Source organism: Pangasianodon hypophthalmus, chromosome 8, assembly GCF_027358585.1.
Source record: "Pangasianodon hypophthalmus isolate fPanHyp1 chromosome 8, fPanHyp1.pri, whole genome shotgun sequence".
In the NCBI taxonomy this organism is placed as follows: domain Eukaryota; kingdom Metazoa; phylum Chordata; class Actinopteri; order Siluriformes; family Pangasiidae; genus Pangasianodon; species Pangasianodon hypophthalmus.
In genome coordinates this window covers 12,347,602-12,364,749 of record NC_069717.1, presented here as the reverse complement: position 1 = coordinate 12,364,749, position 17,148 = coordinate 12,347,602, and the positions used below count along the sequence as shown (strand labels likewise).

The 17,148-nt window shown below is 36.1% G+C and overlaps 2 protein-coding genes across 2 annotated transcripts; one reads left to right on the top strand and one right to left on the bottom strand.

The window, feature by feature from the left end:
* Window positions 1-2,013: 2,013 nt before the first annotated feature.
* On the bottom strand, window positions 2,014-4,586 carry prok1 (prokineticin 1). The gene is made up of 3 exons (XM_026927728.3): window positions 4,257-4,586; window positions 3,336-3,461; window positions 2,014-2,508 (listed from the first exon to the last, which is right to left on the bottom strand). The coding sequence occupies exons 1-3, from the start codon at window positions 4,326-4,328 to the stop codon at window positions 2,389-2,391; spliced, it is 318 nt and encodes a 105-aa protein (XP_026783529.1). The 5' UTR covers window positions 4,329-4,586; the 3' UTR covers window positions 2,014-2,388.
* A 6,135-nt stretch (window positions 4,587-10,721) lies between these two features.
* On the top strand, window positions 10,722-16,131 carry lamtor5 (late endosomal/lysosomal adaptor, MAPK and MTOR activator 5). Its single transcript, XM_026912566.3, has 4 exons — window positions 10,722-10,879; window positions 11,032-11,093; window positions 13,344-13,461; window positions 15,752-16,131. The coding sequence occupies exons 1-4, from the start codon at window positions 10,845-10,847 to the stop codon at window positions 15,810-15,812; spliced, it is 276 nt and encodes a 91-aa protein (XP_026768367.1). The 5' UTR covers window positions 10,722-10,844; the 3' UTR covers window positions 15,813-16,131.
* Window positions 16,132-17,148: the final 1,017 nt, after the last annotated feature.

Below are 17,148 nucleotides of genomic sequence, written 5' to 3'. Positions count from 1 at the left end.
CGTCCAGAGACTTCAGCCTTTATATACAGTCATATTAGGTTTCTTATCGTAGACTTATTTATCAACCAGATTATAAAACACATTGTGCCAAGAAAACCCGTTTGTCATTGACATAATTTCCTGGATGTTTCATATTATCTTGTACTTAATGACTTAACACAAAACACTGATGTATTTTTTTCCATGCTTTGTGGAAGTTGAAGTATTCATTCTTAAATCTATGTCTGATAAGTGTAATGAATGATATCTAATCTTAATGTGGCACTTAAAGGATTTCCTAGGCCCATTATTATTATTCATTATTATTATTTTTTTTTAACTAAAATGCAACATATATATATTAATTATTATTAAATAATAATTGAATATTTAAAAAAAAGTTTTCAATTTTTTTAGTTTATTTAATAAAAAAACAATTATTTGTATTTGTACTATATATAATTGAATATTTTAAAAAAGTTTTTTTTTATTTTTTCAGTTTATTTAATAATAAAAAAAACAATTATTAGTATATGTACCAGGTGATATGTTGAATCATTTGAAATTAAGAAGCTGAAATAAAAGTAATAAATATAATAAACTTAGTTAGTACTTATTTATGCAAGTTCAGTAGTAAAGATAAAATATAGATCTTAATGTAATGTACATTTTTCCATCATTATTGTTTGCCATCAAATAAGTAACAATAAGTACAGAATGGCAATTTGATTGAAAACCAATGAGCGATCTATGAGTCCACCAGGACACATATACAAAAAGCATGGAAAAGATTTTTCAAATAAATGTTTCTATTTGTAGTGGTACTGCTGCAAAATCTGAAGAAATAGCCTAGCGTAATGGGACACAGCATTGCTAAGTAGTGAAGCTTAATATAATCTTATAAATAGAAAGCAATAATAAATAATAGAAAGCATATACTAATGTGTTTACACTTTAAACCCTTTCCTTTGATAGTGTTCTTTATCTACTGCAAACATATACACTGGCAACTGTTGCTGTGCTTCCCTTCTGGTGGAGGACTTTTCCAATGTCACATGGGACTTCACATTCCATAGCTGTTAATCAAAATGAACTCACCTTCAAGGACAGGAAAAGTTCATTACAATATAAATTATCCTTTGCTCATTTCTATGAATATATAATGGATTTCTTGTGTTTTAACATCCCCAAAAATGACACACTGGATTTGAACATTGATACTGCAACACCATCAGGACTCTCACTCTGAATTTATGGGGGTGTAAATATTTATATGTGTTTTTTCCCTAGTGTGCTGTCACTAGATATGTGTATTGCTCTATTAATAATGCTGCTATTGTTTATTGCTGTTATTATTGCCTTCTTTGACTTGATTCTATCATTTATGGCACTGTGAGGTGCCAGCATTTATAACACCCATGTTTCATGTTTAGCTATGGCTCTCTCTGTTTTCCCACAACTATCTTGCACTTGTTTATGGTCATTTGATGGAATTTTCCTATAACACCTCCTTTAACTGCACAGTGCTTGGACCGTATTCTTCTAAAATAGTCTGCAAAATAAATCCATTTAAATGTAAGTAAATACTCCTTTTATCGTGAGATTTAATGAACAGATTTTAGTGTTGTAAAGGTTGTATTTGAATTATAAGGTTCTATCTGACAATTGTATGATCTTAAGACACTGATTCATATTTAGTATTTCTTTCCAATAAGGTTAAACAAAATACGGTTTTAAATTTCATATTTTTAAAAATATCTTTAATTATTATTCCTCACATATATTCAGTGACATGTAAATCACATATTTCAAACATTTTGAAAGAAAAAAGAAGACAGAACCTTATAATTCCAAGGTCTCGATTTATTTCTGATGTAATTTACTGCTTTTATTATTATTATTATTACTATTAGCTATTATTATTAGTTTTCCTTTAATAGCCAGCTAATTTCATTGTATTATACTTTTTCAACCCACTTGGGAAAAACCCCCACAACTAATTCTTCCACTCAGAAAAGCACAAGAGTAGTCAAATATCAGGAGATCAATTCTAATCACACGCCACGTTTCATTCAGCAAGCATTCAAAAACATAGAGCACACTTTTATGGAGCAATACATTTATTTGAAAATATGCTCTGGATGCTGTTTTTTATGCTAACTCTGACTGTGTTCACTGCACATGGCTTATTATATGCCAGTATAAACAAGTATGACATTGTATTTCTGAACCTTTTAAGGGCTTCCACTGATATTTTGGAAAAATGATAAGAGTGTATGTATAGTGCAAAATGCATGAATGTGACAAACAAAAAACAGGGCCCGTGGCACTTGCATCCTATAATTTTTCAAGTACTCATTTCTCCTAGCTCGCAGTCCACTGTTTTGTTCCTGTCTCTAATATATGTTTTTAAAAGTCTATACTTTTGTAATCTTTGGTACACCGGTATCTGCTGTCAGCAAATCCGGTGCACACTAGATGAGGGAGACAGGGGCAGGTGTGATGCTGTCTCTTCCCAGGGAACGGTACCTGTGAAGAGGGATATGTAGATGTCATTAATTTTATGTTCTAAACATGAATTGTTATGTAACAACATGATATTTGATGATTCAAATATCCATCAGTAATTTTTTAGCTGCCTGAATATAATTAATATAATATAATGTAATATTATATAATATATAATGTAACTACTGTATAATATATATATTATACAGTAGTTACATTATATCTAATGTAATATTATATATAATGTAACTACTGTATAATATGCACTGATATATCTCATTTAGATAAAATGTCTTAATGCAATGCCCTATAGATTAACAGTGCGTACTGGTGAAAAATATCCCTGATTCATCTAACTACAATGCACTGATCTTTATCTTTGTTTCTTTATTCGCTTTGTCTCCGAGTCCCACCTTAGCCGCATGTCTACACCATCACTTACTCAATGCGGCGGATGCAGCGAGTGATGTATAACACAGATCTCTCTCACAGCACCCAGGACATGATCAGTATCTGCTATTTATGTCAGTAACTGCACTACAGATGCCCTTTGAGCAAACACTGCATGTGGCTGTCCAATAACCCACAAAATAGATGGCTGAGAGTGCGAATGTTTGGTTTGACATATCATATTCATCTTACCTTTTTATGTTATTACTTTTATCCTTTACTCTGACACAGCTCCCTATTTAAGTATTTTATATCTTCCTTACTATAGGACATATGCTGACAGGTTCCACAAACATATTCTTTGATATTATTGGCACTATCCACCACTGCAACCCATTAGATGGAGACATGTCATATGGATGTACAATATGGCGCAGGAAGTGTGAAATAATATGTACCTTGTGGCTAAACGGATGACACTCATCTCCCTCAAACCCCTGTGGCGTGCACATCCGTAGGCCCCTCAACCACAGACTGACCGCACAGCACATCCCTACGCCACACTGGATATCCCTGTCACATGCCTGCCACACGCACAGACATACACACACAACAAGCATATGTTCATATTCACAACCATGCACAACTATTATATACTTAATACTGTCATATTAGTGTTTTTTCTTTACTGTTACTAAAGAGTCAATGACTCTTTACTAACATTTGATTATTGGTTATAAGGCTAATGGTTGTGCAGCTTATCCAGTACAGCACAATTAACCGCAAGGATCCAAAATTGGTTCCGTCATGTATTTACAGCATGCAATAAAAAACAATCTGTGTGTTTTCTAGCCAATCATTTGACTCAAGATGAAATCAGGTATTCATATTAGGTCTTTATATTAGGATTATGTGTATTTTAGTCTTTTATGAGATATCATACTAAATTCTAAAAGTCAAATCAATTTTAATGCAGATATTCTTTTTTTTTTTTTTAGGAATTCCCTGAATTTGTTCAGAATTGCGTCATTTAAATTCAACTAATGAATAAATCAAATCATTGGTTCTTTTAAAGTTATTAATACTGTACCTTTCAAATACAGATTTTAATAAGTGTTTTATTAGGGGTAAGTGTATTTCAGTCAACCCATTTAATGAAATTAAGCTAATTCTCTAACTAAAATTCTATTTTAATGCAAATTTTCAGGTGTTTCAGGGTTTCACTATAATTCCCTGAATGTGCTTAAGAATCACATCAATTAAATTCAAGTAATGGCCAGATTAAATCTAGAATTTGTTTTCTTAAAGGTACTAATACTGTATATTGTAATGAGCTTTACTTATTCTTAATCAGTAGATAAAAAGCTAGTTGGTCTTACCCCAGTGATCACAGCACATCTGCCGCCACTCAGAGACGCAAGGAGTACTGAGAATAAGATGAGCAGGCTCATAGCAGCAACAGCAGAGCTTTATAGCAGACACTTCAGTGCTCTTACACCCTTACAGTTCTATCTACTCCTCCCTGAACTCAAACACGGTTTCGTCCTAAGATTCGTCTTAGTTCGGAGATGCTGGGGGTCCTGCCTTAGCCGTGCTTTCTTTGCCTACTTTCCTTTTGCTCTTCTTTCCAGCTTCTTAGCTCATAGGTGCTCCAATAAGTTCTACAAAGAGATTCAGTGTTTTCTCTCTCTTTATCTCCCTTCACCCCGGTTCAGCCCCCTCCCCTACCTCCGTAGGATCCTCGTCATCTTGCTCTATATGACGCCGGACAGGTTGATGGAGATGTCATTTAGTGGTAAATGATCCTTTGATATAATAAATCATTTTTTTTGCAGTACTTGTACTTTTTTGTTTTTTCCTGACATCAGCAATATTAACCATGAAGTCGTAGAATTATCTGTGTTAACTGGTATATTAAGAGCTGATTAATTGTGTGTAATTTTGAAATAAAGAAACATTTCGGGATTATTTTTTTCTCTCGATTGGCAACTTTTCATGTAAAAACAATTGCTCTACATACAATACCCAGATGCAGCTGCCACAGATTAATGAATTTACTGTCTTATGTTTGTATGATCTGCATGCATTACACATTTTGTATACACATTTTGTACACGTTTGTATGCATTACACATGTCTAAGAGACCACCATGAGCTTATTATTTGGGTCATGCTTGTTGGTGTGTATATGTGATTAGGTTTTGAGTAAACATATCCTTGTAGATCATATAAAATCGTTGAAGATGAGTCATCAAATGGAGTGCACCAGAGTAACTTTTATTTCCGTTTCCATGAAAGGATTCAGCTTGCAGGTAGATCACAACAAATTAATCACTTGTCATTGCTTTTGGGAAATGTTAGCCTACAGTGACACAGTGATGTGATTCATTTTGTCATTCACTGACATTCTAAATTTTGCACATCGAATAATTTCCATCAGGGTAAGATGGTTAGGTCTGTCTGACATGTATAATCACTTATGTCCAGACACTTTCTTAACCACTGGCACTTTTTCAGCTTGGACTTATATGCTTTCTGTATAGTCAAATAGAATTAAATTCAGACTATCCATGAAAAATCCCTGTCTGTGCATCATCTTTTTAAATCAGTGTTATATTCACCTACAGGGTTCATTGCCTTGAAGTGTAGCAGCTGCCATGGTTAATGTTTCAATCTATTTTTCAGCCAATTATGGCTCATGAGCCATTTGGAGGGGTTGTGCTTAGGTTGGACTGTGCACTTTGAATTCTGACGCTGAACTGGTTCAGGTCATCTTTCACCATGCTATATGATTTTCCGTGAACTTTACTGTAAAGTCTAACAGCACAATGCTTAACAGAAGACATTGTTTATTTGCAATACTACGTCAGCTGTCGGAGAGACAGAAACAATGAAGTCATACTCACCATTGCTCTATTTCTGCTGATTGGTCCAACGCACGCTAAACAAAAAATACTGTAGAATTTACAGTAACTAACTGCAAAATATTGTGAAACATTACAATAAACTACTGCAATATGTTTACAGGTAATTACTGTTTTTTTACAGTACATCATTATATGTAACAGCCAGTAATATGCTATAAATTTGAAATACAATATCCACTACGTTTGCTTGATGATTTTTATCCAAAAGGACATACAATTGTGGCAGGATACAACTGAGCAGTTGAAGGTTAAGGGTCTTGCTCAAGGACCCAATCATAAAGCACAAAGGCTTAAACACGAGACACCACTTCCCTCAACTAACTTGCACTGATTCAGCCTCATCTATTGTTGAATTCACTCACATTACAAGATGAATTTCAGTGCTTTACTAAACTGAATCTAAACTTAAACTCGAAGAGGGTTTATCTTTACCTAAAATAGTGGCTAAAATAAAGGGCACAAAAACAATCCACTAATTTTCAGATGTCGACACAAAGAGAATCTCTCTCCTGCCCAAAAAAAAAATGTTAATTATGCACTGCTCTATTTGCCCGATCATTTACAGTTCAATTCTGTAAAATAATAAAACAGTATTTTGCTGTAAAATAAATACTGTAAATGTACAGCAATTTACACAGCATGGCAAGAGATTATATTGTGTACAGATCCAGCTGGAGGATTCAATGTTAGATGTTCAATGTTAGATTCACCCCAGATGGTGAGGAAACTCCTTCACCACATGGTGAATTGTAGCAATCAAAATCTGTGAGGCTACACTAGTCAGATAACATCTAATCTCTTAATTATTCTTCTTCAAAACAACACAGATAAATTCGGAATCTAACAATGCCAACTTAAAATGGTAAAGCAACTTAAAATGCTCCAGGGGTGGAGCGGAATGCTGTTGTTCATGATGGCTGCATTTCCATCTCCCTGCCGTTTTGAATTAGAGCTGTATAAATTCGGCCTATCCACTATGAGACCGATATGCGTGAGGTATGACAGCCCTGAAGGTTGTGTGCGTCTGTTAGATACTGATTTAGGGCCAGTAGGAGCCTGAAAGTGCCATAGGTTAGTCAGCATGGCATCACTGAGCTGCAGTTAGGAAGATGTATGCCTCTGATCTACTGGCCACATAATTACATTGCACCATTTTGCCTGGTCAGCACAGCAGTCTGGCCCCTTATCCTGCAGAACAGAGCAGAAATCAAAACGGGGAGAGACACTGAGTTGGCTCTTTAGCTGTAAACCAAAGTACAGTTCCAATATGAGTAATAGAAACTATTGTAGCAATTAACGAAGATTAACCAAAGGTGCAAAGATCACTCCGGAGAGCAGAGGTGTTGAGGCCAATAGACTTTATTCTTTGCAGCAGCCCTTTATTCTTTGCAACAGCCCGAAAATTTTAGCAGAAATATGCCCTTATATACTTCCTTCCAACATCCCAACTCCAGGCCTACCCCACAAAACTGGTAATGCTAGACTATTGCCTGTGACACACAACAATATAGCAAAAAAAAGCTACATTGGGACATTGGGAAAATATTATGTTTCCATTGTATTCAGAACATCAACAATTATTAAATGTGTTTTAAATGTGTAGACAGCCGCCAATGTCTCAATTCTTAACAGGAAACGCCGCTTTAAGAAAAAGCTGCTAAGGATACTGACACTTACTGTTAACCATTAACTCCCATATAAACCATGATTCTTATAACTTTATTTTCAATAGCAGAGGAGGATGGCTTGCCCTGTAGAGTCATGGTACCTGCCCCATCCTAGCATGGTTTTCCTTGACATTGCTGCCCTTAGTACACCCACTGTGTCAGTTGTGAAAAGCACTAAACTGATTAAAGTCTATTCTGTTCTGTGAGCAGGGCCCCAAAAAACAGACACTAACTGTAATTATTATATACATATATTTATATACTTATAATGATCCTTTATTATTAACCTATTAATATTAATTAATTGACTTTTTAAGGAATTGCCAGTTCCCACACACTAGTTAACTCTCTCATATCTCATGATAGATACCAACCAGGGAGGATGAGAGCTAGCATGGGTTCTCTGAGACACTTGAAGCCAGTATTACCAACTACTTTTTTGATCAGATGTTAGCAGCTGTACTGCACTCGATGCTTTCCAGCTCATATCACAGCTGCTGGGTAAATGAGTTGTACGAGGGAGCAGGTCTACTTGACTCACCAGCAGTGTGTAAAGCCTGAATGAATTACACTTGCTTGAGCCAATGTTCCCAACAACCAATCACTGATCACCATTGTTTCCCAACAGCCAATCACTGATCACCAATTTTTCCCAACAACCATTCACTGATCACCATTGTTTCCCAATGACCAATCACTGATCACTATCTTTCCCAATGACCTATCACTGATTACCTTTGTTCCCAATGACCAATCACTGAGCACCTTTGTTTGTCTTTCTCACACACTTCTTTGTTCTTTGTTATAAACTCTCTTCTTGGCGACATTTATTATATTTATAAGTAATAAAAGAGTGTTATTCCATCAGTAACTGCTTCCTTCATGCTTATTTATCAACTACTTACTACCACTGCTTCTGGCTTGAGGCCACTGTAGCTTTTCAAGCTGAGCTTGGTGGAGATGAAGTCCACATACACCAATACAAACTCACCCAGAGATCATAGCAACTTATGCTGTCTTGGACGCACAGCCATGGATGATTGTGGCAAAGTCGAGATTCAAACTTGCAATTTCCCAATGACCAGGTGATACTTCTCTGTTGCACCACTCATGAATCTGTGCTATAATATAAATTCAGAAAAAATATTCCAGTTAAACTAATTTGAGGGCTTCATGTGGTAAATAGGGCAGAACACTATACAAAACCCTGATAGTTGGATGTTTCACTACACACACACTAATATGTTTATAACTCAAGTGGGTTTTATTTTACTTTTTTATTATTTTTTTCTTGTATGCTATAACATATTGTTCTTCTTCGATTTATGTAGACAGTATTTTTCTTGTGAAGTGACATAAAAGTTAGTTGCTTATTAAAATATACCAAGATCTCAAACGTCTTGCTGTTAATTTGCGAGAAAAGGAAGGAAATGTAAAATAAAAGTTTGACATCCTCACTGACTGGCTGTAGAGTATAAAACTTTGCTCTATATTAAATATGTTTGATTGTTGTCAAGCAGAAATCATTGTGAAAATACTAGAAAGATATATGAGGCAAAAAGTAAAACGAACCCAAAACTGTGATCTCTTTCATATAAAAAAAAAAAAAATGCAGAAAGTGGTTTGATAAGGAGCTGCTGCAGGCTGTCAAAAATGGAAGACATTTCTGTCTTTTGAGAGCTGCTGTGTCCCTAACAGGATCCATTCATAAAACACAAACACAAAGGAGTTTGCCTATGGCTTTGTCATGGCTTTGTTACTGAGCAGAAAAAAGCAGCACAGATTTCTGATAAGAATATATACCCTTTTAAGAGTGCATGTCGAGAAGAACTGATCTTTTCATAGTGCTATAGTCAGTGACCAGGTGTCATCTGATAGACTATCCACATTCAGTCACCATTTCCCCAGTGATCACACTGACAATAGCGAATAAAAGTGAGTTTAGTGTTTTTAAATAGTAGTGGCTCAGCGATTGGGGCTCTGGCCAACATATTCAAAGGTTTTGAGTTCGATTATGAGTACTGTCACTGTTGGGCCCTTGAGCAAGGCTCTTAGCCTTCATCTACTCAATCTGCTCAACTATAGGTCCCTTTGGATAAAAGCATCTGCCAGATCTGCCGGCCGTTCTGTTGGCATGGCTGGAATTATGCAGGGGCTATCCTGAGCTGTAGCCCAGGGCCTGGGTGAAAGGGGGCACCCAAATTAATCAAAACCAATGAATAAATATTTAAGTTTTCACTCCAGCAATTGGAATCATTTGAAAGAAATACTGTCACTGGTTTGTCCAAATTCATAACTTCTTTTAAATAATGGTGCTTTGATTGCTTAGTGGAATGTCAGTCATGTTTGGTTTTGTTTATTGGTTTAAGTTTTGACAACGGAAGGGTTTACAATCTCATGCAAACAGTCTTGTGGGCTTTTTGATATTACCAATTGACATTATGACTTTCTGCAAGGTTGCTGATGTTGGACAACATTATGCACCTTTTCTAGATTACACTACGCCTCTTAGTTTGGACATGTTAAATCTTTTTATTTTTGTGATTTTCTGAAAATGTCTTAATATGTTCTGAACAGTCACCTATATGGCTCCAAAGCAAGCTGTGCAATATTGTGCACCTTCTCTAGAATATATGATAACTCACTTACTTTGGAAACTTTTACACTTTGTTTTGTGTCATGGTTACTTCATCCATACACACACAAACACACACACACAGAGACACACACATACACCTTGTGATGGCCATTAATTATAACTTAATTAAAAAACTTTAGCTCAGAAGGGTTGATATTCCCTCTCTCCCTATCTTTCTCTCTGCTTAGAGACTACTTACTGTTTTGTTTTATATTAGTTACTAGGGTTTTTTTTTTTTATGTTTTTATGTTTATGTTTTATGGTTTATGAGCAGTTATTGATTCATGTCATGGTGTAGGTATAGGGCCCCAGCAATAGTTCAAGCCCAGAGGTCCCCGTCTCCTGTCTGTTTGGTGTCCCTGCAAAGAATGGATAATTATAGGCCAATTACACTATAATGTGCAGTATTTATTAAGTATTTATGACCAACTCTTAGCTCTATTCGAATATGTGACACTTCTAAGGAAGTTTAGATGACAGAAGTCTCTCAAAATAGCCTTCATAGCTCTATTTGAACACCCGAGCACAACCGTTGTGGAAAAAACTCTAAAGTCAGTGTAATTACGTCATAATTGTGCTAGAGGGCGCTTCTCTGATGCCGCCTTAAAGAAATCACGTGATTCAAAATCAGGTGATTTTTTTCCCGGAAGTGTTTTGAAGAGCATATAGCCTTTAGCTTATTTACGTGACTTTCATTACATTTCACTTTAAATAAAATTTATTGTACTTGTTTTCATGGAGGCTGCACTGGAGCAACACCTCGACGATACGTAAGCGTGCATTTCTGTTACTTATATTATTCTGTCTGATGTTATTTTCTTTACGCTTAGTGTAGTAATGAAGTTGCTGTGGTTTGTTTTGTTTATGGAGAATGTATCTTTAAAAATGAATAATAATACTAAAAATCATTGTCTTGTGCTAGAATGAAAAATCCTGGGATTGTTGGAGTTTTGTGTACAGACGCCCAAGGTCATAATCTTGGATGTAAGTATTCATCACAAATATCACAAAATATCAGATGAATAAACATTACTGCTAATTCAGAATCCAGTCTAAACTGCCCACTCCTCTGGCACATACACTGGGAAATAATGCACTGCAGTTTATTCCATATGACCAGCATGTGTTCAGCTGCAACAAAACTCTTAATTTCAGCACTTCATCTGTTGCCTTTAACTGTAATCTTAGTCCAGACCCCAGGCTAGACCCTGCAGGACATTCCACTGCTTTGGATTAATTAATAATGAACGAATAAAAGCAAAATCGAGGTGTTTATTGAATCTGTTATGTTTTTGTTTTTCATGGTTTAAATGATATTCCAGTCTAGGTAGCACTCAGAAGTTCAGACCTAACTATAAAGGCAATCAGAGAATATTTTATCTCTACGAAAGCCACATTTGCATAATTAGGGCATTCAAAAATATTCGTGAACACGTGAAAAAAGCTTAACCTGCCATACCACAGCTCTGTTGAAAGGTGTTCATAAAATTTCTATAACAGCAGTGCTGGCTATAATTCAAATCACAGGTCTATTTTAATGCACTCCTTCTAATATGTCACTGCTGCGTTTACATGCACATCAATATTCCGATATTAATCAGAATTTGGCAATATTCTGATTAGTACTGAGTCATGTAAACACCGCAATCTGATTGTCAGATTAAAACAATATTCGGATTATCCAAATTCCTATTCCCACCCCTGGAATATAATCGGACATTTGTTGCTTGTAAACACCTTATTCAGAAAATCCACTGAAAGGAGATATATGTGAGTGTTCAGACTGCAAGGAATTGTGGGTTCTAACAGATGCTTAGCTGTAGGCTAGGTATTTAGGAATGGCAACTCAGGCATACTTATAACAACCAAATATACAGGAATATTCTGATGCCTGTACGCATATAAACATCGTATTCGGAATATGGCTGCAACCCAAATATAGACCTTAAACAGAATTTGATGTGCATGAAAACGTATCAACTGTTTCTATAGTAACAACTCATTGTGAGGAATTTGTATGTCAGATGCTCCACAGTCTTAGCTTACTTATAAACATTTTTTTTAAAGTGCTATCATTTAACAAAGAAAAATGTATTATCGTTGATATGGTGATGTTTTTTTGTAAAGAGATGATTATTTAACATTAAACATCATTTGTTTAACATTAATGGAAAGAGTCTTGGATGTCAGCGCATTGTAGAGGTCAGTAAGTCTTCAAGGAGAGAGGACACACTTTGTACACTCAGAGTACAAAGTGTAACATGTAAACTCCGAGTACAAATTTGTACACTCAGAGTACAAAGTGTTTTGTGGCATTTGAAGTGTTCAAATGCCTTTGACATTTCTGCCTTTGTGACTCCTGATTCACTCAGTCAATATTCTGTGATGGCCAACATTTCAGCAGCTTATGAGTTATGTGCTCCAGTCTGTACCTAGTGCTGCATATGTGGATGATGTGGCAGTATACACTTCTACTTGGGCTGAAAACATTCAGTCTCTACAGATGGACTGAGCACTGCTGGGATTTGAACTTATGACCTTCTGAGCAGTAATCCAACATCATAACCACTGAGCTACCACTGCCTGAGCTTGCAAAATGTGAATTTGGTAAAGCCGCTATTCAGTATTTAGGGAAGGACATGGGTCATAGGAAGGTGCGGACTCCAAATGACAAATCCAAGCTGTCCTGGAGTAGCCTTTCCCACGCACAAGGTGTGAGTTGCACCGATTCTTGGGAATGACAAGGTATTACAGATCCTGAACTTTTCAGTGGTGGTAATTTTTGTATTAACAAAAAAAAAAAAAAGATGCTAGTGAGGGAACGACTGTTTATAGCTAATAGGTAAGTATAGTAAAGTTGTCTTTCTCTCTCTGCTACATTTAATACCTCTGTAATAAAATATTCAAACGCGGATCTGGGGTCAGAGTTTTATTTGGTGCAACACAGTGAGTGAGGAAACCAGAAAAATAGGCTGTTATAACTCAGATTTAATTTCCCTCACAATATGTTATGGCAATTACTCCATTTTGTTGACAGAGTTTTCACAGGAGTGTCTTTTTCTTTTTTAACTATTGTACAAAACAAAAGTAGCATCATGGAATGTTTCAAATAATACATATATATATCCAAAACCAGAGTTTGTTTCTGGTAGAATCACTGTTAAGCTGCATTGTACAATGTATAGTTTACAGGAGTGTGACAGGAGTTTGACTTGGTGCTCTGTGTTTCTGCAGGCCGTGGCTCCCTTTCTGATGAGCATGGTGGAGTTGTGTCTGTTCTGGCTAAACAGGCTGCCTCTCTAACTAAAGATCCAACAGACACTCCTACTGTGTGTCTCGAATCCGATTCAGGGTAAGATGCTAATTATGCATACACATAAACACACACACACACACTCTGTATGGCCAAAAGTATGTGGACACCCCTCCTAATAATTGAGTTCTGGTGTTTCAGTTACGGCCATTGCTAACAGGTGCATAAAATCAAGCACATAGCCATGGCATCTCCGTAGATAAACACTGGCAGTAGAATGGGTCGTACTGAAGATGGTACTGTCATAGGATGCCATCTTTGCCATGGGTCAGTTTGTGATATTTGTGCCCTGCTAGATCTGCATTGTTCAACTGTTCGTGTTAGACCATAAACACTCACAGAGTGGGCATAAAACTCACCTATCCTCTGTTAGCGAGTGATGCACAGAGTTCCAAACTGCCTCTGGAAGCAACATCAGCACAAGAGCTGTGCATTAGGTACCCCAGTGGCCTGCACAGAGCCCTGACCTCAACCCCACCGAACATGAGTAATTAGAGCGTCGATTGTGAGCCAGGTCTTCACCTTCAGCATCAGTGCTGACATCACAAATGCTCTTTTGACTGAATGATTGAATGAATGGTGTATGTTGATAAATGTGGTCTTTCTTTGTCCCATCAGCTACATATTTGACCCCTTGTTTACACCTGCATGAAAGTAAAAAGCTCCTGACTCTTTTGTTGCGCTCTTTTCTAACAATAACTTACCCATGGATACCCATATCAGGAGACAGTGAGACAGCACATGATTATAAATTATGGTGTGACAAATCTTAAACACGTTATAAGGCAGAAAAGCAAATTCTCTTGATTATAAAGCTCAACATGGCATGTTTTAGTGCTCTTACACTACAGCAATTTGGCAAACATTTTTTACTTACTAAGAAAATATTTCATACTTTATCCACTTATTTAATTTAACATTTAATGTTGGAATGATTGAACGTCCATGAAACAAGTTAGTTCGTTATCACTTACACTGTTGCCAAATCCATAAGTGATCACACCCATATACACCAATATCTGCATGCTGAACAGTTCATTAGTTCCCCTTTGCTGTTATTATAACATCCACCCTTCTGGGAAGGCTTTCCAATAGATTTTGGAGTGTGGTTGTGGGGATTTCTGCCCCCTCAGCCACAAGAGCATTAGTGAAGTCGGCAACCAGTGCTGAGTGAGGACGCCTGGTGGACAGTCGGTGTTCCAGCTCATCCCGAAGGTGTTGAGTGGGGTTGAGGTTAGGGCTCTGTGCAGGCCATTCAAGTTCTTCCACATCAGCCTTGTTAAACCATGTCTTCATGGACATCGCTTTGTGCACAGGGGCAGTGTCATGCTGGAACATGTTTGGGCTCCTTAGTTCCAGTAAAGGGGAATTTTTATGCTACAGCATACAGAGACATTCTAGACAATTGTGTACTTCATACTTTGGCAACAGTTTGGGGAGGACCCACATAAGGGTGTAATGGTCAGGTGTCCATGAACTTCTGGCCTTGATAGTGTATGTTACAACTGCTATAAACAGTCATTCCCTCACCATTCTTCTTTTTTTTTTTTTTTTTTTTTTTTTTTAAAGGTGAAAAGTGCACCAAGTCATGTTATCTAGAAACTCCAAAGTGCAAAAGGAAAGCTTTCCTGTGGTTAAAAAAAAACCTTACTAAATAATTATATATTTATATTATATATAATATTATATATAATATTAATTATATATTCTTTGCTAAATAATATATTTTAGTCCCTTTTTTATTATTATATTTATTTTTGTTAGTATAGATAAACATAAACCTGCATTTGTGCCTACTTCTGTAACCATGATGCTAACATAACCTGGCGCTGAAGTCATCAGCCATGAATGATTTTTATATAATAAAACAGTATACATTTAGGTGACTGTCTTTGAAAACATAGGCAGATGTACCTACATACCTGCATTATATGTACCTATGTGTTAACAAAATATTGGGTTCAATCATACCATAGAGTTTTCATAATGGTCCGCCTCAAAGTGCAGTAACAGACTTGGATATGAAGACACTGGCCCATGCTGTATAAACTAACCAGACTTTAATTAAATATGCAGATCTCATCTGGTTACTCAGTATTAATGTGTGTGTTCTCTCTGGAGTAACTAGATGAGAGTTGCTGACATTCTTAAACCACAGAAGACATTAATATTAATGTAATCTTTGAGTAGCACTTCATGATCTTATCGATTCTTCTTCTTTATGGTAATAGTTCATAAGATTACATTGCTTGCTGAATTGACTTTGATAACGCAATCATTGCTACAATAACACTTTGTGCCATTGTAACTTGTGCGTCTGTTTTTGCAGGAATGTGCTGGTGAGGACACACGGGACCATCACAGTAGCCGTGCACAAGATGGTGCTATAAAGTGTCTGGATGCATGCTCCATCATCACAAGATCTCAGAGTTGTTGCTGATGTACAGAAACTTGGCTGATACACATTACAACTTATTTGCTTTGGATTACAAAAGGACTCATGCATATCTGATAACTGTTGTGTGTTGTGCTTTGCTTATATGGCATATTTTGCAGGATTTTGAGTAACTGGCCTCAATCTACTGATATAGTGCTTGCATATTCTTTTACAACTAGATACATTTCCTGATTATTCAGTGCTTCCTGGTGCAGCTTGACATTTCTGATGTTGTCATAAAATGTTGCTGTTAATAAATTATTTAATAAATAGTTATTTGATGTCCTAAAATACTATAAAATCAAATGTAATACATTTAGTTGTCTAAAAAAATCAAAACATTTGTAACACTGAATATAGTCTGTTCTTAGCAGTGAAGTTTCCAACAAATCACTTTTTACCTCAGATACTTATGAGAAGTATGAAAATTGGTGATGTGTATGATATCTCAGACAAATACAAATAGTGATATTACAGTCCTCTCTGAAACAAGAACAAGAAGCACCTTTCAGTCACATATTCCAATATTTTTCATTACCTTATGTGTGGGTTCAAACAAAAGGTGCCATGTTCTAAGGTGTTTAACACATCCAGATGTAAATATAAGGACCTGAAAGCTGAAATTATGATCTAATCTCTCATATTCATCTTTTGATCTCAAACCCAAATGTCATCAGTGTACAGCAAAAAGTGTTCCAAAACTTTCAGAAGGGACAAATTCAATTCAAATTTATTTGTGTATTTAACAACAGATATTGTCACAAAGCAGCTTATTTAATATACTTCCAGTGCATACATCTACTTTAAATTCACACATGTAATGTGTTTTGAGTTTGTACTTATAAATATGAACAAAAAGTAAGTACAATGATGTTTATAAAATGAAATTAATGGAGAAAAAAGCGTTCAGACACCAGAATTTACCAATATTAGTCCTTTGTTGCAAAGCTGTTGTTGGCAGTTGCAGCTTTGAGGCATCCACAGTAAGAAGTAATTAGGTTTATGCAACATTATGGATACATTTTTGCCGTTTCTATTGGCAAATGGTTTTCAATTCCCCAAGATTACAAGGGTCCTGCAATTTCAAAATCTTCCATACATTTTCAATTGTGCTCAAGTCAGGAGACTTCCAAGGCCTTCTTGAGTTATTACGACATGTTAACTAGCACAAGTGTTTCCTTCATTTCATTAGTGTTTCTTTCACTGATGTGTAATGCCCCAGTACTGTTTGCAGAGAAGCAGGCCCATACTATATGGTTGCAGTGCCATGGGTTAGCCACATGGCTGCA